The sequence below is a fragment of the Giraffa tippelskirchi genome, chromosome 3 (genome assembly GCF_054371585.1).
Source record: "Giraffa tippelskirchi isolate mGirTip1 chromosome 3, T2T-mGirTip1v1.2.pri, whole genome shotgun sequence".
NCBI classification, from domain to species: domain Eukaryota; kingdom Metazoa; phylum Chordata; class Mammalia; order Artiodactyla; family Giraffidae; genus Giraffa; species Giraffa tippelskirchi.
The window spans coordinates 43,043,833-43,066,039 of record NC_137277.1 but is presented as its reverse complement, the minus strand read 5'-3'; the positions used below and the strand labels follow the sequence as shown (position 1 = coordinate 43,066,039).

The 22,207-nt window shown below is 51.8% G+C and overlaps 2 protein-coding genes across 6 annotated transcripts in view; one reads left to right on the top strand and one right to left on the bottom strand.

The window, feature by feature from the left end:
* SARM1 (sterile alpha and TIR motif containing 1) overlaps window positions 1-17,048 on the top strand; it is a 24,433-nt gene extending 7,385 nt beyond the window's left edge. Inside the window, exons 3-10 of one of the 3 annotated variants that reach the window (XR_014079618.1) lie at window positions 2,540-2,752; window positions 3,062-3,153; window positions 3,238-3,473; window positions 5,961-6,063; window positions 6,139-6,328; window positions 11,712-11,833; window positions 11,923-12,962; window positions 13,645-17,048. Coding sequence is in view for 1 of the 3 variants with exons in the window: in XM_081580406.1 (XP_081436532.1) it covers window positions 2,540-2,752; window positions 3,062-3,153; window positions 3,238-3,473; window positions 5,961-6,063; window positions 6,139-6,328; window positions 11,712-11,833; window positions 11,923-12,064 (1,098 nt within the window). In the remaining 2 variants the exon portion in view is untranslated. The other 2 variants (XR_014079619.1, XM_081580406.1) reach the window with 2 other exon arrangements.
* On the bottom strand, window positions 14,536-22,207 carry SLC46A1 (solute carrier family 46 member 1). 3 transcript variants are annotated; one of them, XM_081580413.1, is made up of 5 exons: window positions 21,924-22,207; window positions 19,970-20,822; window positions 18,551-18,634; window positions 16,672-16,828; window positions 14,536-16,155 (listed from the first exon to the last, which is right to left on the bottom strand). In XM_081580413.1, the coding sequence occupies exons 1-5, from the start codon at window positions 22,149-22,151 to the stop codon at window positions 16,098-16,100; spliced, it is 1,380 nt and encodes a 459-aa protein (XP_081436539.1). In that variant the 5' UTR covers window positions 22,152-22,207; the 3' UTR covers window positions 14,536-16,097. The 3 variants fall into 3 exon arrangements, with proteins under 3 accessions (XP_081436539.1, XP_081436541.1, XP_081436540.1); XM_081580415.1 differs by lacking the exon at window positions 16,672-16,828; XM_081580414.1 differs by lacking the exon at window positions 18,551-18,634.

Here is a 22,207-nt window from a genome sequence, read left to right as displayed (position 1 = left end):
ATTAAACTGGGGCTTGAAGTATACATAAGGATTAGGTGAAATAAGGAGAAAGATTAGAGACTAGTCATTGTGGCCTTGAAGGCAAGACCAAGGTTTTACACGGAGGACCCCAGGGTTTGACAAAGACCTTCCTGATAGCTGCAAGGAGTTGGTGTTGACAAGGGTAAGACAGGAGGCCAGGGGGTCAGATAGGAGGCCATGGCAGGAGGCAGCTGGGATGGTGGAGGCCTGGGGCATGATAGCAGAGGCAGAGAGAGCAGAAAGATTCCAGAGGTACTGAAGAGATAGAAGTAAGACTTGCTGGGTGGCTGGGTGAAGAAGAGGAAGGATCTGAGGATGGCTCCTGGCTTTGGACATAGCCTACCCAGTGGGTGATGGCACCCAGTACTGAAATAAGGTGAACTCAGTGAGACAGGTTGGGGGTAGGCAGCAAGTGAATTCACTGGGACACCTGGAGTTTGAAGTGCCTCAGAAATGACCAGCTGGGGCACTCCAGTGGGCCATTTTGTCATTTGGCTCTGGAGTTTAGGAAGGAGATGAAGTACAGAGACACAATTTTGGGGCAGGACATCTGTGTGTCAGCCAGATAACTCCACCTGAGTCCCAAGGGGTTCCCAATCTCAGGGCCTGATCCATAGCCTTTGCCCTCTACTTTAACTTGCTGTGTGACCTTGGGTACCTGGCTTCCCCTTTCTGGGCCTTTTTAAATCTGGGGCTGCAACTCACGGCAAGCAGCACTTCCCTGACCAGGGACCGAACCTACGTCCCTGCAGTGGAAGCCTAGAGGCTTAACCACTTGACTGCAGAGAAGTCTTGGGCCTTTAAATGTCTCATTTTTGCCCTCTGGAAAACTGAAGGAGTAGACCACAGCAGCTGTTTTTACCCTGGATGTGAGACTAATAGTAGTTAAATTATCAAAAGTTTTTAGGATTTGTTTTTTAAATATTACAGAAGGTAAAGAGTCTGCCTGCAATGCAGGAGACCCAGGTTTGATCCCTGGGTCAGGAAGATCCCCTGAAGAAGGAAATGGCAACCCACTCCAGTATTCTTGCCTGGAAAATCCCATGGATGGAGGAGCCTGGCGGGCTACAGTCCATGGGGTTGCAAAGAGTTGGACATGACTGAGCGACTTTCACTTTCACATAACGTCACTCTCTTTCCTTTGTATTCCTCTGGAGGTTTGGGGGGTTAGTGACCCCTGGTGCACAGAGAATGGTGCACATTGCATGGACAGACTCTGTATGACAGTGGTCATCTGGGGCTGGACAGGCAACATCAGAGGAATGTGTCTCACAGGTGATTGTCACCCATTGTGTGTGTTCCCATAGATCCAGAAGAGACCATTGTGTTAGGGGTCTCTGAGGCCTCTCCCAAGGTCTGATGTTCTAGTAGCTTCTGATTCTCCTCTCTGCACCCCAGAGTGGGGCCATGGGAGGACTGGTGTTACAAAGCAGGCCATTCTGCTTTGGGAGGAGGGATTTAAAGGGAAGCACAGAGTGAGAACCCCAAGGAGTGGGTCTGGGCAAAAGCCACGACCGCCAACTCTGGCACCTCTTTCCCAGCGAGGCCAAGTGAGAATCGTCTAATAAAGACACAGTGAGTGCCCTGCAGTGTGCCAATTATAGGACCCCAGGGATGATTAAAACATGACCTCAGTGTCCAGTCCAGTGGAAGTTGCACTGTCAGTTAACAACAATGGCATTCAGAATGTGGCACTAGGCCTAATTGGAGGCATGGGCCCAGCTGTGAGGGAATCAAAGCAGGCTGCATGGCAGAGGTGCCAATCAATTTGGATCCAATAGATGAGTAGTATTCCCACAAGCAGGCTGGAAGAACTAAGGGTCTGGAAATATCACAGTTGAGGCCCAGAGGAGGGAGAGCCTCCATGGGTGGGTGGCTTGGTGAAAGAGGAAGGGAGGAGGGATTGGTGGGCTGGGGGCTGCACAGTGCCCAAGCTGGCAGCCATATTGAGATCTAGACTTTATCCCAGGGCAGCAGAAGTTGTAGAGGTGAGACAGGAGAGGGACCTGGTGAAGAGTTAAGGGAGCTTCAGGAGGGGGAATCCACAATTCGTGATTTATTGGATGAAGTGAGGGCAAAGGGAGACCGTGTGGTTTCAGTGGGGAGAAGAGATGAGGGGATCACCTGATGAGAACAGCTGACTCATTGGGAAAGTCCCTGATGCTGGGAAAGATTGAGGGCAGAAGGAGAAGAGGGCATCAGAGGATGAGGTGGCTGGATGGCATCATGGATGCAATGGACATGAATTTGGGCAAACTTCGGGAGATGGTGAGGGACAGGGACACTGCGTGATGCAGTCCATGGGGTCGCAAAGAGTCAGACATGACTGGGCAACTGAACACAACAAAAACAGCAGGAGGGGGAATCCACAATACTTGGTGATTTATTGGGTGAAGGCAGGGGAAGGGGAGACAGTGTGGTTACAGCGGGGAGAAGAGGTGAGGGGAGGGGCCAGGCATGTTTGGGGCGGCTGGTGATTTGGTGGATCCAAGACATCCTCTCCCCGCACTTTCCCCAGGTGTTCAGCGACATAGGTGCCATCCAGAGCCTGAAACGCCTCGTCTCCTACTCCACCAATGGCACCACGTCGGCGCTGGCCAAGCGCGCGCTGCGCCTGCTGGGCGAGGAGGTGCCGCGGCGCATCCTGCCCAGCGTGCCCAGCTGGAAGGAAGCCGAGGTCCAGACGTGGCTGCAGCAGATCGGCTTCTCCCAGTACTGCGAGAATTTCCGGGTAGAGACGCACGGGGTCGCCGGCCGGCAGTCGGAGCAAGAGCATCCCCGAGGGCCGCGTGACCGCTAGGGGCGCCCTGCACACAGGCGACAGCGCTCCATCCCGGCACAGCTCGCCGGAGGCACCCGGGGTGGCCTTCTGGGGGTGGGGAGCCTGTTCTCAGCCATTTCCGGGGTCCTACGGTTCTCATCTGGGTCCCATCCGCCTCCTTCAGCGCCATCTCCAGCTCCCTCCCCTTGATCTTGTGCTGGGTGGGGTCCACAGGCTAAGGAGTGGGGGGTGTCTCTCACATCTGACCTCCTCCTCCAGGAGCAGCAGGTAGATGGAGACCTGCTTCTACGGCTCACCGACGAGGAACTCCAGACCGACCTGGGCATGAAGTCCGGCATCGCCCGCAAGAGGTTCGGAGCCTCCAGCCCGCTCGTTTCTACGCCCCCTTCGCTCCCCAGTCAAGACCTCAGCATCCTCTCCTCCCTTGGATGCAGATTCCTCCGGGAGCTCACGGAGCTCAAGACCTTCGCCAACTACGCTACGTGCGACCGCAGCAACCTGGCTGACTGGCTGGGCAGCCTGGACCCGCGCTTCCGCCAATACACCTACGGCCTGGTCAGCTGCGGCCTGGACCGCTCGCTGCTGCACCGCGTGTCCGAGCAGCAGCTCCTGGAGGACTGTGGCATCCACCTGGGCGTGCACCGCGCCCGCATCCTCACGGCCGCCAGAGGTGAGCCTGCCCACCTGGGGCCCCACCCCTGCCCCAGCTCCGGCCCCAGCGCCAGCCCTGGAGGGATGAGGGGAGACGGACCGTGGGGACTTGGAGCCTCACTGCGGATTGATTGATTGATTGAGCAGTGCCACACAGGCTCTGAGGATGCAAAGATGAGTATGTTGCACTTTGGCTTCCCTAGTGGCTCAAGGGGTAAAGAATATACCTGCAACGTAGGAGACCCGGGTTTGATCACTGAGTCGGAAAGATCCCCTGGAGAAGGGACTGGCTACCCACTCCAGTATTCTTGCCTAGAGAATTCCATGGGCAGAGGAGCCTGGTGGGCTACAGTCCACAGGGGTCGCAAAGAATGGACTCAGCTGAGTGACTAACAGGCACTTTGCCCTCAAGAAGTTCCCCGTCTGAGCAGTTGTGCTTCTCATAGCCCCAAACTAGAAACCACCTAAATGATCGTCACTGGTGGCATTCGCATACAAAGGAAATTGAGACAGCAATGGAAATAAATGTTCTCCAGCCACAATGTGTACAAATCTCATAAACATAATCAGCGCAAGCTTGACACAAGTATACAGTATGACTTTTCTATCTATAGTATTAAGAGCTGACTGATTGGGTGATAAAATTTTTTCAATGCAAGTGAGTGACTACTGCAAAAAAAAAAAAAAGTTCCCAGTCTGAGGTGGGTTGGAGGGTGGGAGGAAGGCAGATCTATAAATGAGCACATGAGGGCAGCAGGGAGCATGTCCAGGACTCCAGTGAAGTCTAGAGGAAGCACCACCTACCCTGTGCGCCCAGGCCTGGGCTGGGCTATAGAGAGGAGGGGTGGGCTGCCCAGGTCTTGCAGGCTGTATTGGGGGTGGGGGAGGGGATGGTGGTAGCAGGAAGAGCCGTCCAGGTGGAGGGAGCAGTGTGGGCAATTGTGGAGGTAAGACAGCCTGGGGGCTACATACAGGGGATGCCGGTGGGAAGACAAGGGGCTTATCCTATTAGCCGAGAGCTTACAAAGTGTGGGTGGTTTAGGGAGGTCAGGGTGAATTCTAGGGTTCTAGCAGCCCTCTTGATTTATTAATTTATTTTATTTAATTTACTAGTCTACTATATAGCGAATGTTTATCATCAATTGCTATAGACCAGGTCCTGATTAAGTTTTTCACATTTTATTTTTGGCTGTGCTGGGTCTTCACTGCTGCCCGTGGACTTTCTCTAGTTTAGTTGCAGTGAGCCGGGCTATTCTTCTTTGTGGTGCTCAGGTTTCTCACCATGGTGGTTTCTCTTGTTGCTGAGCACAGGCTCTTGCATGTGCAGGCTTCAGGAGTTGCGGCACACAGGATCGGTAGTTGTGTCTCAAGACGCAAGGGCTTAGTTGCTCTGAGATGTGGGGAATCTTCCCAGAACAGGGATCGAATCGGTGTTCCCTGCATTGGCAGGCAGATTCTTCACTACACCACCAAGGAAGCCCCTGATTAAGTTTTAAATAGATATTATTCTGTCTCTACATCCATTTTGTGCAGTGGGTGTTAGTTTTTTCTTAAGTCAGCTTTTAAAGCTTTTATTTTTAAAGAATAAAAGAGGTATACTTTAAAAGTGTCCGGTTTGAACAGTTTCGAATGCCTACCCCTGTGTAACCACTATCTGAATTAAAGATAAAGAACATTTCCATCATGGGTGTTAATTTTACCGATGATGAAACTAAGATTTAAATACATTTTCTAAGGTTATCAGAGTCATTAAATGACAACTGGGGTTTCAATCTCTGTCTTGCTACCTCATAAACAGACAACGTTGTGAGTGTTGTCTGACTAGTATAAGAAGATGGATTCTTTTCATTCATCCATTCATTCACTAAGTATGCACTAAGCTCGCACAGGGGACAGGGACTGGGCTTTGGCTCCATTCTTTTGCTTGAACCAAAGCAGATTAATCTCTATCATTTTTACACTGCAGCTCCCGATACATCCCTGAGATTTAATTTTTTAAAAACAAGAGGGTGCTTCAGCAAAAATAGCTTACAAACACCTTCTGTAGGGAGTAGGAACTCGTGCACAGTTTTTAAGTGGGGGCAGTGATGCACTCGGAGTTGGATTATTTATTTACTTATTCATTTTTGACTGGACTGGGTCTTCACTGCTGCGTGGGCTTTCTCTAGTTGCGGTGATCTGGGCTATTCTTCGTTGCAGTGCGCAGGCTTCTCGTTGCGGTGGCTTCTCTTGCTGCAGAGCACAGGCTCAGTAGTTGTGGCTCTCAAGGCTCAGTTGCCCCACAGCATCTGGGATCTTCCCAGACCAGGAATTGAACCCATGTCCCCTGCATCGGCCAACAGTTTCTTAACCACTGGACCACCAGGGAAGCCCTCTCTGACTATTTTGGGAGCAAGCCACTCTGCCTGGGCTGGGCTGAGAGGGCTGGGTGTGCAGGGGCTGATGTACCTCATGGTGAATGATGGGGAAGGCCCATTGTCACCAAGCCGTCTCTTGTCTGCTTCAGAAATGCTACATTCCCCGCTGCCCTGCACCGGCGGTAAGCCCAGCGGGGACGCTCCAGACGTCTTCATCAGCTACCGGCGGAACACGGGCTCCCAGCTGGCCAGGTGAGGGGGGCGGGCCGACAGGCATCCTGGGGCCTCAGGGTGAGGTCCCAGCAGTGACACTGGACCTCCTGGCAGCCTCCTGAAGGTGCACCTGCAGCTGCACGGCTTCAGTGTCTTCATCGATGTGGAGAAGCTAGAAGCGGGCAAGTTCGAGGACAAGCTCATCCAGAGTATCATGGCTGCCCGCAACTTTGTGCTGGTTTTATCAGCTGGGGCTCTAGACAGGTGCATGCAAGACCACGACTGCAAGGACTGGGTGCACAAGGTAAGTGCTGGCCTCGGTGGTCCCAGCATTGGCCTGTGGCCCATGGCGCAGGTTCCCCTTTCAGTCTTTTAGTTTGTTTTATATTTTATTTTTATATGTTTCTGCTATCTTCAGTGTTTTTTTTTAATTGGAGGATAATTGCTTTACAATGTTGTGTTGGTTTCTGCTGTACAACATGAATCGATCTTAGTTATATATATGTATATATATCACCTCCCTCTTGAGCTTCCCACTCATCTCACCCCTCTAGGTCATCACAGAGCACCAGGCTGGGTTCTCTATGTTATACAGCAGCTTCCCACTAGTGATCTATTCTCTTTCATTCTTTCTTGTCTGCATGTGCCAGCAACTTCCATGGCCCAGCTGGAAGTCAGGAGCCACCACTGTGACTGTACTAGGACTTTAGCAACTTACTTAGCTCTCCGAGCCCCAGTTTTCTCATCTACAAAATGGGGATAACTTACCTGTCTTGTTCACCTCATAAAACTGTTGCGAGGGTCAGAGAGGGATCAACATGCTTTGAAAAATAACCTCTGTGAGGGAAGGGAGGCAGGAAAGCATAGTGATAGGCACAGTGGAAAAGTTAAGAATGCAAAGCTGTGAGTTTAAATCCTGGCTCTGGCTTTGGGCAAGTTACTTAATTCCTGTGAATTTCATGTTTATTACTGGAAAGTGGGATAATTATAGTACCTACCTCCCTAGGGTAGTGTTATAAGGATTAAAAGAGCTAAAATATGTGAAGTGCCTAGCAGAATGCCTGGCACATAATTGCTGTATAATGGCAGCAATTATTATTGTTAATATAATTATTGTGAGTACTACTACTGTGTAATTCCCCATTGTATCCTGAGTGCGTAACACATAGTAAAAACTTATTGAGTACTTGTAGAATGGATGGATGATGGATGGATGGATGGATGGGTATCACATCTGTAGATTATTAATCATTACTCTCTGGTCAGCAGAAATTGGGACCAAGGCTAAGGGAAGCAGTAGTCATATGGATAGAGGCCTTGTCCTAAAGCAGCCAAGGAGACAAGAATATGCCCAGAATGACTAGATCATATATAAATTGATGTCAGTGTAAAGTCAGGTAGGTGAAATTCTTACTTGCTGTAAGAACATGAAGAACAGAAAAAGCATCAAGGGCTGGAAAAATCAGGGGAGACTTCATGGAAGAAGCAGAACTTGAGAAGAGTCTAAAGAATTTATGTCAGTGGAAGAGAAGGCATCATAGGCAGGAAAACAGCATGAGCAAAGAAAAACGGTAGGGATGAGAAAGGTGCCAAAAACCTACATTATTGCTGGTATTGGCTTCTCATTTTACAGATGAAGAAACTGAGGCTCAGAGAAGTAGAATAATTTTTCCCATGGCTACACTGCTGGGGCAGAAATCAGAATTGGGCTTTGAACTCTTGTCTCTCTGACTCCAAACCCCATGCACTTTCTTTGGATGCAGTTTTGTCCTATGACTCAGATCTGAGGTGTGGATTCAGCTGACACCAGAGTGACTGTCTGCATCTCTTCCCAACTCCAGGATATAAGAGGGGCTGAACACTGGGTTTGGTTCGGGGAGGGGATTCTGGGTTAGAGAGACACCCTGGAGAATCATGGCTTAGAGTAGGTTGCAGGCAGCCTTCTGAGAGAAAAAGAGGAGCATCTGTGAGCTCTGTGATGGCACAAACCTTGCCCTGTTCATGATGCATGACTGATGCCTAAAACCATACATGGGACAAAGTAGGCTCTTGTAGACTTTATAGAATAATTGAGTCAATGATCAAACAGGTGATTCTGATGAAGTTGAGATGAGCGGGAGAATGGACTTCCTCGATAAAGTCTCCCCTTGATGGTTTTTCTGTTCTCCATGTTCTTATAGCAAGTAAGAATTTCACCTACCTGACTTTACACTGACACCAATTTATATATGATCTAGTCATTCTGGGCATATTCTTGTCTCTTTGGCTGCTTTAGGACAAGGCCTCTATCCATATCTACTAGGTTTATTAGGTCAGAAGACTCAACTCAGTTTTCATTCTTACCTGGCTGTATGATCTTGAGCAAGTCATCTCTTGGCCAGCCTCTGAATCTGTGCAGTGAGCACAGATCCCTGTCTTTGCTTCTGTTTAATTCTGGATGAAACAAATGTCTGAAGGTTCCCCCCAAAATTACTGCGGGGCCAGAATTCACCCATGTGATCAGCAGAGAGGCAGACAACTTGGCTGAAATAGCCTTGGACTTGGAATCAGAATGCTTGAGTCTGGGCCCCCCCGGGCTGGACATGTGTATGACTTGGGAGCAAGTCCCTTCGCTGGGCTTCCTTCTTCTCAGTTGTAAAATGGAGAGGTTCCCCAGAAGCCAATCATAGTTGAAGTTACACAGATTCCTTCCCCAGGAAGGCTCTGTTCCACAAGGGTGCTTGATATCCCTCACTGTTCCAGCCAACTGCAAGGAGCGGGGAGCAGGCAGGTGGTGGGAGCCTTCACTTTGGACCAGTCCCAAAGGCTCCATCATCCCTCCTTGGTTGTTTTCAGTGCTTAATTGCTTCTGGTTTTAAAACTGCTTTCCCCGAAGCCACATTTATAGTGGGTAATCAATATGGAAAACCACAAGTGAACTGCACTCAAAAAGTCCAATCTCTGGGGTTTCCCCTTGAAAGGAAAAAAACACTCAGTAAGCACTTACCCAAGCACCCATTAATAGCAATATCCTCAGAACAACCTGATGAGGTAAGTTTTATTATCCCCTTTACAGAGGAGGAAATAATAACACTTGTTATTTATTAAGCACACACTTCATGCTAATTGCTAGTCTAACACTTGCCGTGGGATAGCAGTTATTCCTCCCAACAACCCTACAAGATAGGAACTATCATTAACCTTATTTTAGAAATTAGAAAACAGGCTTTGAGAGCCTGTTGTTTTTGCTTCACATAACAGAGCCTGTGTCAGAGAACCCAGATGTGAACACAGATCTGATAATTCAAGAGTGCAACTCCCAAATGCTGTACGATTATATTCATTCATACAGCCCCTCAGCTGTTAAATATTTAGCAAAGGCAGGCTGTGGGCAGGGCTCTGTGAAAGATCGGGAGATACATGGGGAGTGAAACCTGGACATGGTCCCCACCTTTATGTCTGGTGGAGAAGACAGCTGCCTTTATGTCTGGTGGAGGACAGATATTAAGTAAATTTCTCACTTGTGAATTTAAATTTCCAACTGTAGCAAGTGCTACAGAGCCTATGAGAGGCTGTAAGAGGAGCATCTGATCTGGTCAGGGAGGTGAGGAAAGACCTCTAAGAAAGCTGATTGAGCTCAGATCAGAAACATGAGTTGGTATTAGCTAGGTGAGAGGGCAGGGAAGAATGTTCTAGACAGAGGAAGAAGCATGTGTGAAAAGGCCCTGTGCAGGGAGGGAGGATGGCAAATCTAAGATGCTTCGAGGTCTGTGTGGCTGAGAGGACAGTGCAGACTGGAGTTTAAGGAGTGAGTTGCGGACAACCACACAGAGCCTTGAACCCTATTCTAAGAGCCATGTGAAGTCGTGAATTCGAAGTAGGGGGTGACATGATAAGATTTGCATTTTGCAAAGAGTTGCCAGGTGAAGGGGCAACCTGGAGGATGAATGAGAGGAGGCTAGAATGGATGAGAAGAGACCTGGTGGGGGTTAATGGTAATACGGGGTTGGAGCAGGTCAGTGGTGGAGGTGGAGAAAAATGAGGGGATTTGAGAAATAAGTAAGGACTACAACTGGCAGGGCTTAGGACGGATCAGTTTGGATGCAGGGGGTGGGATGTGCTTCTTGATACTAAATTTGTGTGGGATTTTTTTTCCCATACCAACAACTAGTTCTCCACTCCACCACACAGCTGACTGTCCCACAGTTCAATTCAGTTCTGACATTCACTACCCACCTAGAAAGAGCGTCAGACTCTCTGGTTTAGCGGCAGCCCCCAACCTTGCTGGCACCAGAGATTGGTTTCATGAAAGACAGTTTTTCCACAGACCAGGGAGGGGGATGTGCACTTAATTGTTACATCAGCTCCACCTCGGATCATCAGGCATTAGATTCCGGAGGTTACGGACCTCTAGTTTAAAGGATCAGTCTCACAAGTCTGCCCTCACTTCAGACCCAGTCCCAAGTCCCAGGCCATCTGCACTGCTTGTCTGTCTTGGCTACAAATTCAGGCGGTTCCCATGACCACCCCTCTCAGGTTCAATAATTTACTAGAATGACATGCATGCATACACGCTAAGTCGCTTCAGTGGTGTCCAACTCTTTGCAACCCCATGGACTGTAGCCTGCCAGGCTCCTCTGTCCAGAGGATTCTCCAGGCAAGAATACTGGAGTGGGTTGCCATGCCCTCCTCCAGGGGATCTTTCGGACCCAGGGATCAGACTCTCATCTCTTATGTCTCCTGCATTGGCAGGAGGGTTCTTTACCACTAGTGCGACCTGGGATGATGTGCAGAATTCAGGAAAGAACTATTACTGGCTTATTATTAATATAAAAGATACAATTCAGGAACATTTAAATGCAAGAGATGCACAGGGCAAGGTAAGCAGGGGGTGGGGGAGTTGGGAGAATGGGCAGGGGAAGCATGGCGCTTCCATGCCCTTCCATGCCCTCTCCCGGCCACCCTCTCTGCACCTAGATGTGACTACCTAGATGTGCACCTAGACTGACTACCTGGTCAGTCCTTAAGGGTTTGATGGAGGTTTCATTATGTAAGCACGATTGAGTCACTGGTGACATCTCAATCCAGCCCCTCTTCTCTCATCCTGGAGCTGTGGGGGGCAGAGGAGCTGAGGCTGAAAGTTCCAACTTTCTAATCACAGCTTCCTCTTCCTGGCCACTAGCCCCCATCCTGAAGCTATCTAGGCACAGATCCCCATCCCCAGGACATCTGAGAGGGCTTTAGGACCTCTGCGCCAAGAATATATATATATTTGGTGGTGTTGTTTAGTCATTAAGTAGTGTCCAACTCTTTTGTAACCCCATGGACTGTAGCCCACCAGGCTCCTGTGTCCATGGGATTTCCCAAGTAAGAATACTGGAGTGGGTTGCCATTTCCTTCTCTAGGGGATCTTCCCAACCCGGGGATCGAACCCGTGTCTCCTGCATTGGCAGGCAGATTCTTTACCACTGAGCCACCTAGGAAGCCTATCTATTAATATGTATTTACACACACACATACATATATAGATATATCTATATGTGTGTGTATATTTATTATATCATAGAGGGTAAGGGAGAAGTCAAGGTGGACTTCAGGGCCAGCATCACCCTGGGCTCAGCCTTGGGCTACTGGTCCTCCCAGTGCCTGCTGGGCCCCAGGGTCCCCAGATGGGTCCCCAGTGTTGTCCTCTTCTCTTCTTTCTCTAGGAGATTGTGACTGCTTTAAGCTGCGGCAAGAACATCGTGCCTGTCATTGATGGCTTTGAGTGGCCAGAGCCCCAGGCCCTGCCGGAGGACATGCAAGCTGTGCTCACCTTCAATGGCATCAAGTGAGGAGGGGGCAGGGCAGGTTACACAGGCCCCCGGCCCACAGTGCCCTCTGCCCAGCCCTCTGACCCAGATCCCTCTGTACCCACAGGTGGTCCCACGAGTACCAGGAGGCCACCATTGAGAAGATCATCCGCTTCTTGCAGGGCCGCTCCTCTCGGGACTCGTCTGCTGGCTCCGACACCAGTTTGGAGGGCACTGCACCCCCTGGGCCCCATCTAACCAGCCCCTAGCTCCCATTTCCATCATGACCCCCATTTCCATCATCCCCCCCGCACCCCAGTGGAACAGCCCCTCCAACTGGCCTCCCTAGGCTGAGACAGCCTGGGCTCTTCTCAGGAAATGGCTAACTCCCCTGCCCTCATGGTCCACTTCAAACCCAGCGTCCTCAGTATCTGCAAAGAGAAGGGAAGCCAGGCATTGGGGGTGCTAAGACCTCCCCCAGGCCCTTGCCCTCAGTTCCTGTCTTGTGTGGAAGGGTCACTGCTCAGCTCTGAGGAGGTTCTGGAGGAGGAGGGTTTGCCATGTGTTAACCGTTCCTGCCCTGCCAGCAGCCAGCTTGAGTAGAGTGAAGGCAGGCACACTCCGGCAGGGGTTGGTGCCATGGCCACCCCTCTCTGCCAAGCAAGGGCTTGGGCCCGGGAGCCAGCCAGGGATGAGAGGCCAGCCATCGTCTCCACCGAGACTGTGCCTGACCCCTGCGCTCACCACTTCCTACCGCCCTGTGGCCTTGCCTCGTAACCATTCAGTGCCCTTAGCTAGCCTGACCTGGTCCCAGGTCCCCTCCCAGCCTTCCTGATGTGCAGCCTCCTTTGCCACATCTGGGGTCAGGGTGACAACAAGCCGGCCCTCACTCTGGCTGGTCAGCAGCTGCGGCCTGTGCTCACGGGTACAATCGGAGCTCCTGCTAGGGTCTGAGCAGGGGAGGCTGCATCTCAGAGGGCAGCTAGCCAACCTATTATGCCTTGGTGCTGTGTGCCAGGCCTCTGCCCAGCCTGGCTCAGCCCCCCACCGACCCAAGGCTGCTCACCACCCACTGACTCAGGGAGGTGGAGCAAGGCAGCCCCCTGGGGCAGCAGCAGTAGCCTGGGCAGAACCTGTAGCTCCCCCAGGTGTGAACCCAGCACCCCCGCCCCCGTCCACCCCCACCCCAGCTGGAGGGGAGGGGCAGGGCCGGTGAGGAGAGGCAAGATCCTGTAGAGGGGGAAGGGGCGCATCTGAATCACCGGGGATTTTGTTAAAATTCCATTCAGGACACCTGGGGTGGGGCCCCCGAGTTTCTGCATTCCTCACTAACTCCCGAGTTTCTGCATTCCTCACTAACTCCCGGGTGGGCTAAAGCTGGTGATCAACCAATGACATTCAGTACCTTAGGCAGCCAGGCTCTAAGGCCTCACAGATGTCTGTCATTTCCCTGACACTTCATCCCCTGGCCTCTAATCACCAAAGAAACCTTACCTGGTATCATCTCCGTCTGACAGAGAAGGAACTGAATGACGTGCCCAGTGTCCCAAGTCACCAGACAGCCCCAGGACACAGACTGGGCCTCCTGATGCCCTGTCCACGGCCAGGGACACTGCTCTCTTGAGAATTATCCAGAAGGCTGCACCCCAGGCAGGGCTGTTGCTCCACAGACGGCCGGCTTCCCTCTTGCCCCCAATACTCTAGCCATGGGGGACAGGCTTTCACAACAGAAGGCTGACCCAGAGGCTATAAAGAAATAACCGAGCAGAAGTGTCCCTCGGCCCCTTTCTCCACCAGGGGTGGAGAGCATCTCCTGCCAATAAATGCAGGCTCCAGCTAATGGGCTCAGTGGGCACCGGCCCAGCCCCTCCCCTCCCCAGGGCAGTGGGTTCACACCTGGCTCAGCTCCCAGAGCTCCCTCCTGCAGATGGAAGCCAGGCCCCTTGGAGCTCCCCAGCCTATACAAAGTCAAAGGTCTCGCTCCAGGTTTGGGACTCCTTCCTTCCACTCCTCTCCCTGCCAGACACACCAACTGGTCTTCTGAGTGCCCTTGACCCTTTCTCCTTCATGCTTCATGAATGCCCACCAGTGTCAGACCCTGGACAGGACGGTGACTGAGGCAGACTGGATGTTGCCCCCAAGAGCAGAGGCAGTAACAATATAATGAGATGAGTCTCCTCCAGAGGAGGCCTTGTCTTCTTGTCCCCCATCAATCCCACTCCCTCTGGAGGCCCCTCATGGGCAGTACTCGGAGAGGTTGCCCAGCACACCCTCCACTGCTGCCTGCCTCCTCTCTCTCTGGTGAATCATAGCCCAGCCTCCAGGCCCTGCTGGAGCAGATGAAATAAGAACCCTCGCCCTGCTAGGCCACTGCGTTCAGGGGCCTGCCTCCCTCCCCATAACCACTGCCCCGATCACAGCCAAGGCGGGCACCTTGGCCCTCACCATCCACCTAGGCCTGGCCTCACAGAGTCTCTCCCGAGACAGAGGGCTGAGAAATAGCCTTCCCCCACCCCCAGCCTGCTCTGACATTGCTTTGAGGGGTCAGAGTTTTCTGCTTGGATGGGCTGTAACTGCTGCCCCCACTATGGGGCTGAGTCAGCCTCTCCCCACCCCACCTCTCTCTGCGACCAAGACCTTGCTCATGACCAAGAAACAGTCAGAAGTCAAAAGTACAGCTCCAACTGTACTTCAGCCTTCCCGGGGCCCCACGAATAGAGGCATTCCATTTTAGAATGTATGAGGTAGGAAGAATCTAACAATATTTAATCTAGTGTTTCCTAACTTGTCAAACCATGACCAGACAATTGGGGGTGTCGCTGAGCTAGCCCTTCACAGAAGGCTGCACACGAGTCAGAGGCAGTACCTGGAGCAGATCCCAGGCCTGAGGTCAACCCAGAGCCTTTTTGCCTACAACCGCACTGCTGGGCCAGGAGAGGGGCCTCTTCTCACTTGATCTCATGACCACAGGGGACAGAGACATGGGAATCTGATAACAAGCCGCAACAGACCTTGGTTTGCCTTGGGCCACCCTCATTTTACCTGCGTGATTTCTAGCCAGGGTACTGGCTGGCAGGGCACGTGAGAGAGAATGAGGTCAGAAATACCAGCAGGGGACCATGCCCTGTGGCCAATTCTGTTTTGAAGAGTCAGGTGTTAATCTGATTTGCTTGGGGGCTTATCGGGCTTCATCAAAGCCAGTGCCTTAAGACCCAATCTGATTTTGCCTTTCAACTTCAGGCTTCCCTAAGGCCCTAGAGATGGGCCCCGCAATCTCTGGGACTTGGGCCTCCTGTACCATATGGGGAGGCTGGGCCCATCTCCAGGTTCCTGTTGACCTACAGGTGCTCAAGGGAGGGTGTCAGCACATGGCCCTGCTGAAATGCCTGGAGATGGAGGGTGTTGAGAGAGCTGAGTGGTAACAAAAATTGATTCCGCTTGGGCTGGTTGTAGCCAGGAAGAGCGGGAGGGGTGCCTTCAGGGAGTGGATCTCTGACCCTGAGGAATGAGTGGCCAGGACTCTGCCCAGAGCTTCTCCACTGGCCTGATGCAAGCATGCCAGGGCTTTGCCTCCCAGAAGCTCAGAAGACAATGGAGAGTCAGATGAGAACTGAGCCAGCTGTGCCCGGTACCAATCTCATGGCAACTCTGGGGGCTCCTGTCCTTTCCAGTAGCTGCTGCTGCCTGGCCTATGGTGGGCAAACTGGGAAAACAAGGCCCCATAGCCTAATGCAGTGGGGGAGCTAGGAAGTTCATTTCAGGGCGATTATACTGACTTATGATGATTGGCACTGCTAAGCCCAGCAGATTAATTCCCACCCAGAGACAGCAGCATTCTCCCTCCAGGTGACACCAAGTCCCTCCCACAGCCCTCCCTCCCCCAAAGGTACCATATTCATCACCAAGGAGTGATAAATTGAACACTTTGAGCTGCCCAGTTTGGGTTGGAAACAGAGGTGCCAGCCCTCAGGCTTTAACTGGTCCCTCTGTCAGGACCTCTCCCCTCCCCTGGAGGGTTCTGTGTGATTTATGGCCTAAAGGGTAAACAGATCCCTGTTCCAAATAGGGGCTCCCCCACTGCCTGCCCTGAGTGGGTGACAATTCGAGATCTGGGAGTCATAGGCTGGCACAGCTGTGGATGAGGCAGGGGCCTTGGTCCAGGTTGACCGTCCTGTCCAAGGTGAACACGGCCTTTTGGGGGGATCTGCCACTATGCTAAGGGCTAGGATCCAGATGCATCTCCTTCCAGTTGGTCAGCACTCATGTTGCTCCTCTTGCCCTCTGTCCTTAGGTCCAGACAGATCAGGGGCTCTGGGAAAACTCCTGGAATTCAGGGCAGTGATTATCCCTTTCCAGTATCCTGTGAGAGACCAGAGAGAGGGTTCAGACTTAACATGGAGGGGGACCTTCAACTCCTGGAGGAGTGACATGGGCTTTATTGGCTGAGCTGGTGCAGGTAACCCGCCTCACGCCCCCAAGCTAAGAGGTGGAAGACAAAACAGGGGAAGAGAAGCAAGTGGGTCAGGTGGGCATGGGGCCCAGCTACAACTATCCCAGGAAGCTCTCCAGGCTTCCCTTTAGCACATTTCTGCCACGGTTGTTGCATCTGTAAAATGGGAATGGAGAGGGGCGAGGGGAACTGAGTGTGAGAACACAGCCCTGCCAAGCAGCACTGTGAGGCTGTCCCTTTCCCTCCTGGCCTCTGCCTTGCCCCTGGAGAACCACTCCCAGAGAATCAGGCAACCATCTGCAAGCGGAGAGAGAGACACCCACAGGGGAAGAGTTCTGGGGACAAGGAGGCTGGGGGGAGGAGGAGGAAGAGGAGCTCTTTAGGTAAATGGCTCCATTCTGACCGGGAGTCACAGGCCTGTATTACCCCATCAGGATGGCCGGGATGAAGAGCAGTCCAGCTCCCAGGAGGAAGGGGAAGCCCTTCATGAGGTTCAGGGTGGCTGGGTAGAGCGAGTTGAAGATACCGGAGGCCATCAGCATGGCCAAGCCACTCACACAGGCCAGAGCAGAAAAGAGAGCGCCTGTGAAGAAATAAATATCACACAGCAATTTGAAAGACCTAAATGCAAATTCTGGCACTACTACCTAACAGCTGTGTGATCTGGGGCAAGCCACTTCACCCGAGTCTGACCATTCTCACCTATAAACCCTACATCATGTGTTGTGTGTGACAAGGCTTCAGTGAGGTGGAGAGCACCTGTGCTATGAAACAAATGGCTATTATTAAATCTATTACAAGGATGTGTGATGTCTCCTCGCAGAAGTTTGATCAAGTCTGATAAAATTGTGTGGGGTTAATCCCCTTGGGAATCATCTCTTATTTAGGATAAATTTCTGGGTTAATTCTCAGTTTCAACACTTATTAGCTGTGTGGTCACTGAATAAGTCATTTTTCTTTCTGGGTTTCTGTCCCCCTTCTGTTAAACAAGGACATTACCTTTCATAGATTGTTAGGATTGCTGGCAACATTATATACACAGGTAAAGCACCTATGCCAGGGCCTGCCCTCCTAGAGGCAGTCAGTTAGCAAAGGCTGTTCTTTTCTCCTGTTCCTCCTGGCATCTCTGGGCACAGTGAAGGAGCTAGAGAAAGGCTTGTTGAGTGAATGAATGGTTCTGGAGACAACAGAACCCACAGTGGGATATATGACATGAAAATCTCTGCCATCACCAGAACCTCTTTCCAGGGTAGAAGGGAAAAAGAGGATAAGCCAGATATTTTCTGACTGCGATCTAAAGACCCAGTGACCTGAGAAACTACTCTTTATACATATGCCAACAGAACATGAATTCTGCAAAGAAAGCTCAACCCTGGGCTTCCCTGGTGACCTGGATGGTAAAGAATCTGCCTGCAGTGTGGGAGACTTGGGTTCAATTTCTGGGTCAGGAAGATTCCCTGGGAGAAGGGAATGGCAACCCACTCCAGTATTGTTGCTTGGAGAGTTTCAAGGCCAGAGGAGCCTGGTGGGCTACAGTCCAGGGGGTCAGATACAACTGAGTCAGATACAACTGAGTGATTAACACTTTCATTTTACTTTTGCTTTGAAGCTCAACCTAACAGAAGTTGAGATTAAACTATCAGACTGTCAGAGCTCGAAGGGCCTGCAGATGTCACCAAGAGCAATTCATGTGTGTTACAGATGAGGAAACAGGCCCAGAGAGGGAAAGGGACCTACCCAAGATTACACAGCTGGTGTGACAGAGCCAGGACTAAAAACCCAGATCCCAAGCCCTGGTGCTCTTTAAAACACACCTGCGTGTGCAACCTAGGTCCACCATTTACTGAGTGATCTTAGGTGAATCAATTTAACATTCTGGGCCTTTGTTTCATCTGCCATGCAGAAACAATGAAACCTAAGTCACCAAGTTGTTTTGTCTCCTTTGAGCTTGGACACTGTGACCCCAGGGAAGCAGAGGCCTGTGGCATCATCACATCCATTTTACAGATGGAAAAGCTGAATTCTGGAAAGGGTAAATCCTCTGCTGGACTTAAAAACATAAGCCCAGCAAAAGAACATAATCACACGCACCTGACTGCAAATTCCGACTCTGATTTGGTCAGAAAATGCAAATCCCTGTGGTCCTCTGGCAGCCCTGGGCGCTTGGACAGCAACGCAGTTGTCTTGGCTACTTCTCCAGGGTGGGAGGAAGGAAGGTAAGCTCCTCCCAGCCCATGGCTGCCCTCAGCCCAGTTTAGGCAACACTGGTCTGAGGAACCAGACGCAGGCTGACCCTGATACTCACCGTGCTCCGATTGTCTGACCAGCCTAGACAGCTTGGCCCGGATGATAGGGGTGACGACCAGTGACAGGAAGAGGAGCCCGTACCCTGGGGAGAAAGAAGGAAAGATCGAGAGAATGGGGCCGGGGAGGGGGTGCCCCAGTGAGATGTAGCAGAGCTCTTACACCCACCCCATGAGGGACGCAGGTTAGACACCGGAAGAACTTCCCTGATGGGGAAGGAGACAATGATGGTGCACAGTAAGTGCACAGTAAATGCGAGCTCCTTTTCAATGGACATTTAGTGACTCACAGGCTTATACTGTTTCCTTAGGAACCATTTCTCTCCCTTGTGCAACTGTTACCTCCTCAGCAACACTGCAAACTGTTAAAGGACAGTGGAACCTCCAAAGTGGGTGCACGATGAGGCCCCACCCCCAGAGCCCCTGCAGGTGACAGGTACCCCCAAATCCCTGAGCAATGACGGTGCCTTCATCATCTCTGCAGCCCTGAAGGCATTGAGCCCAGCACCAAGTCCATGGAAGATGCTGTGTGTAGAAGGAAAAGGTACCTGTAGAAGGAAAAGGCACTGTCCAGAGGAGCAGCCACATTAAGAAGTCTGTGATTACTGGGACTTCCCTGGTGGCCCAGTGGTTGAGAATCCACCTTCCAATGCAGGGGATGAAGGTTCCATTCCTGGTTGAGGAACTAAGATCCCACATGGCTCGGGACAACTAAGCCTGCATGCTGCAACTAGAGAGGCCCAAGCGCTGCAACAATCGAGCCCTCGAACTCTAGAGCCCATGTGCAGCAACTAGAGAAAGGCCGTGTGCCTCTGTGAAGACCCAGAACAGCCAAACATTTTAAAAATTAAAAAAAAAAATCTGTGATTGCTGAATGGCTGACTGTACACATTTTAAGGCTCTATTAAAATAAATCTGTCCATTCAGGAACATGAACTTCCTCATTCCCAGCTGTCCCCTCCAACCAAAAACAAGAAAAGAAGAACTAACACAAGCAGGAATCTGATAGCTGTGGCCTGAGAAGTCTGGCTTTTTTTAAAAAACCCAAAGAAGCTGACCAAGGTCCTGTGATCCTTATCAGAGAAGTGAGCATTAACGACATGGACTTTGCAAAGCACCAGGGGAGGTGAGAGGCTAGGGAGTGAAGCAATTAGCGTACAAGCGATACTATTGTCTTTGGCTCTATCTTACAATATTTATGGTTGGTAATATGAATTAATCACTTTGGCTACTGAAGGTCTATCTTTTCTGTATAACAGGTGGGTTTCTTTTTTTAATAAGATTTCTTAGTCATCTGTCCTCTAGTGCAGGCTAGGGCCACAGTGATATTTCCAAAGACATGGGCATGAACTGCATTTGGGGACAGCACATGGCCACCCAGCAAATCTGAGACAAACCGTCATTGAACCCATACACTTTACCTGTGAACATGAGGGGTGTGATGGTAGCAAAGGCGAAGACCATCATCCCCAGGATATTGAAGACCAGGCCGATCTCAGCCACCCAGGTGTCGGCCAGGCAGTACTGCAGAAGCCGCAGGCCCAGCAGGCTGGTGAGGTATGGGAGCTGCTGAGCTGCAGAACCGTAGCTGATCAGCCGAGAGTCCCAGCAGAGGGGTGCGCTCAGCTCATAGAGGGTCAGGATGTCCTGGGCCCCAAGGTGCACAGTGATCGTCACGAAGATGGCCAATGAGTACAGCGCTAAGTGCTTCCTAGACTTCTCTGGGGCCTGGGTCACATAAAGCTGGATGATGGATCGGTGGTGACGGAGTGTGAAGAGACGGGTAGATGTCCGCTCCTTCACTGTCTCACCAAAGCAGAATGCTGCATAGAGAGTCATGATGGCCAGCAAGGCCAAGGCGAGCCAGAAGGGGTTGACATAAACCTGCTCCTGGAGCAAGTAGCCACCAATGAAGCTCGCCAGCATTCCCGCCACCCCAATGCATGCTTCCAACAGGGCCATTCGGATGGTACGGGTGCGGCTGGAGCTGACATCAGCCACGGAGGCAAAGCTGGCGGCCAGGAGCCCACTGAAATCGCCGAGGAGGGCACAAAGGATGCGGCCCAGTACCAAGTAGCCAATGTGGAGATGCAGCTGAACCACAAAGATGGACAGCACCGCCTGGAGCAGCAGGCCAAGGGAGGCCAGCACCAGCAGCGGGCGGCGGCCCACACAGTCACTCCAGGCGCCCAGCAGGGTGGACGAGAAGAGTCCCACCAGGAAGCCACTCACGTTCATGTAGAGGGTCCAGTGGGAGGTAAGTGTCTCCACTTCCTGTGCGGGCAAGAGTTGTATTATGGGGGGGGGGAGCTATCCCTCACCCTGGGCTGCCCACCCCCCACACTGTCACCGACCTGGGAGATACAGGGATCAGGACTTTCTCTGAAGCCCTAAACCTCAAGAGAATTTTAGTGTGACTCTTAAAAATGGATGCTGGAGAGGGTATGGGAAATTTGTAAGATCCATTCCTTACTTTTACCACTGTGAATGAAAAATGCTGCTGCTATATCAGGGTTCAATCCCTGAGCTGGGAAGATCCCCTAGAGAAGGAAATGGCGACCCACTCCAGTATTCTTGCCTGGAAAATCCCATGGATGGAGGAGCCTGGTGGGCTACAGTCCATGGGGTTGCAAAGAGTCGGCCACGACTGAGTGACTAACACTTAGCACTTGTAATCTTTCGATGTTCCTCCAACCTGGCTTTTATCACAAAACTCCTATATATCCTGGCTCCCCCCTTATCTCTCAGGAGCAGTCCTTCGGAGCTGTCTGAGAGACTGCCTCCAGGGCTTGAGTCCTCAGAAAGTTAGCTAAATAAGACAATTTTCGGGGCTTCCCTGGTGGCTCAGTGGTAAAGAATCCACCTGCCAGTGCAGGAGACACAGGTTTGGTTCCTGGTCGGGGAAGATTCTCCACCTGCTGCGGGGTAACTAAGCCTGTGTGCCACAACTAGTGATCCTATGCCTTAGAGCCCCTGTTCCCAAACAAGGGAAGCCACCGCAGTGAGAAGGCCCAGCACGCTGCAACTAGAGGGTAGCCCCCGCTTGACACAACTAGAAAAAAGTTGGGGCAACCTTGAAGACCCAGCATAGCCAAAAATAAAATTGAAAAAAATTCTCATCTTTCTAAGTTGTGCATTTTGTTTTTTCAGTAAATACCCCCTTGTTAACACTCAAGCTCGCTTTATCTGCATCAGCTTTAAGCATCTCTACACCGCAGTTCTCAGGCTCCAACTTTAGCTCCCTCCCCGCCCACCACCCAAGATCCTAACCGCCCGCGGCCGTTCCCAATCTTTACCCAGGCCCCGCCCCTGCCACGCTCCTCGCTTCTCCCCCCACCCCACCCCCCCGCCTACACCCGCGCGCGCGGCCCCTACCTGCGCGATGGGGTCCGTGCTGTGGTTGCTGCAGCTGCCCCTGTGACGGGTGCCATTGTAGCCAAGGTCTGCACTGAAACGGTGCCACAGGTACTGCGTGGTGACCGGGCCCTGCAGGACCAAGGCGAAGTTGGCGAGGAAGACGAGTGGCTCCACGCAGCCGCGGCACAGCACGGACCGGGTGGGCCAGGCGCGGGGCTCGCCCGGGGAGTTCGCGTGCCCCTCCATGCTTGCGGGTTCCTTGCAGAGTTAGCGCAAGGCAGAAGGCTCATCTTTCTGCGCCT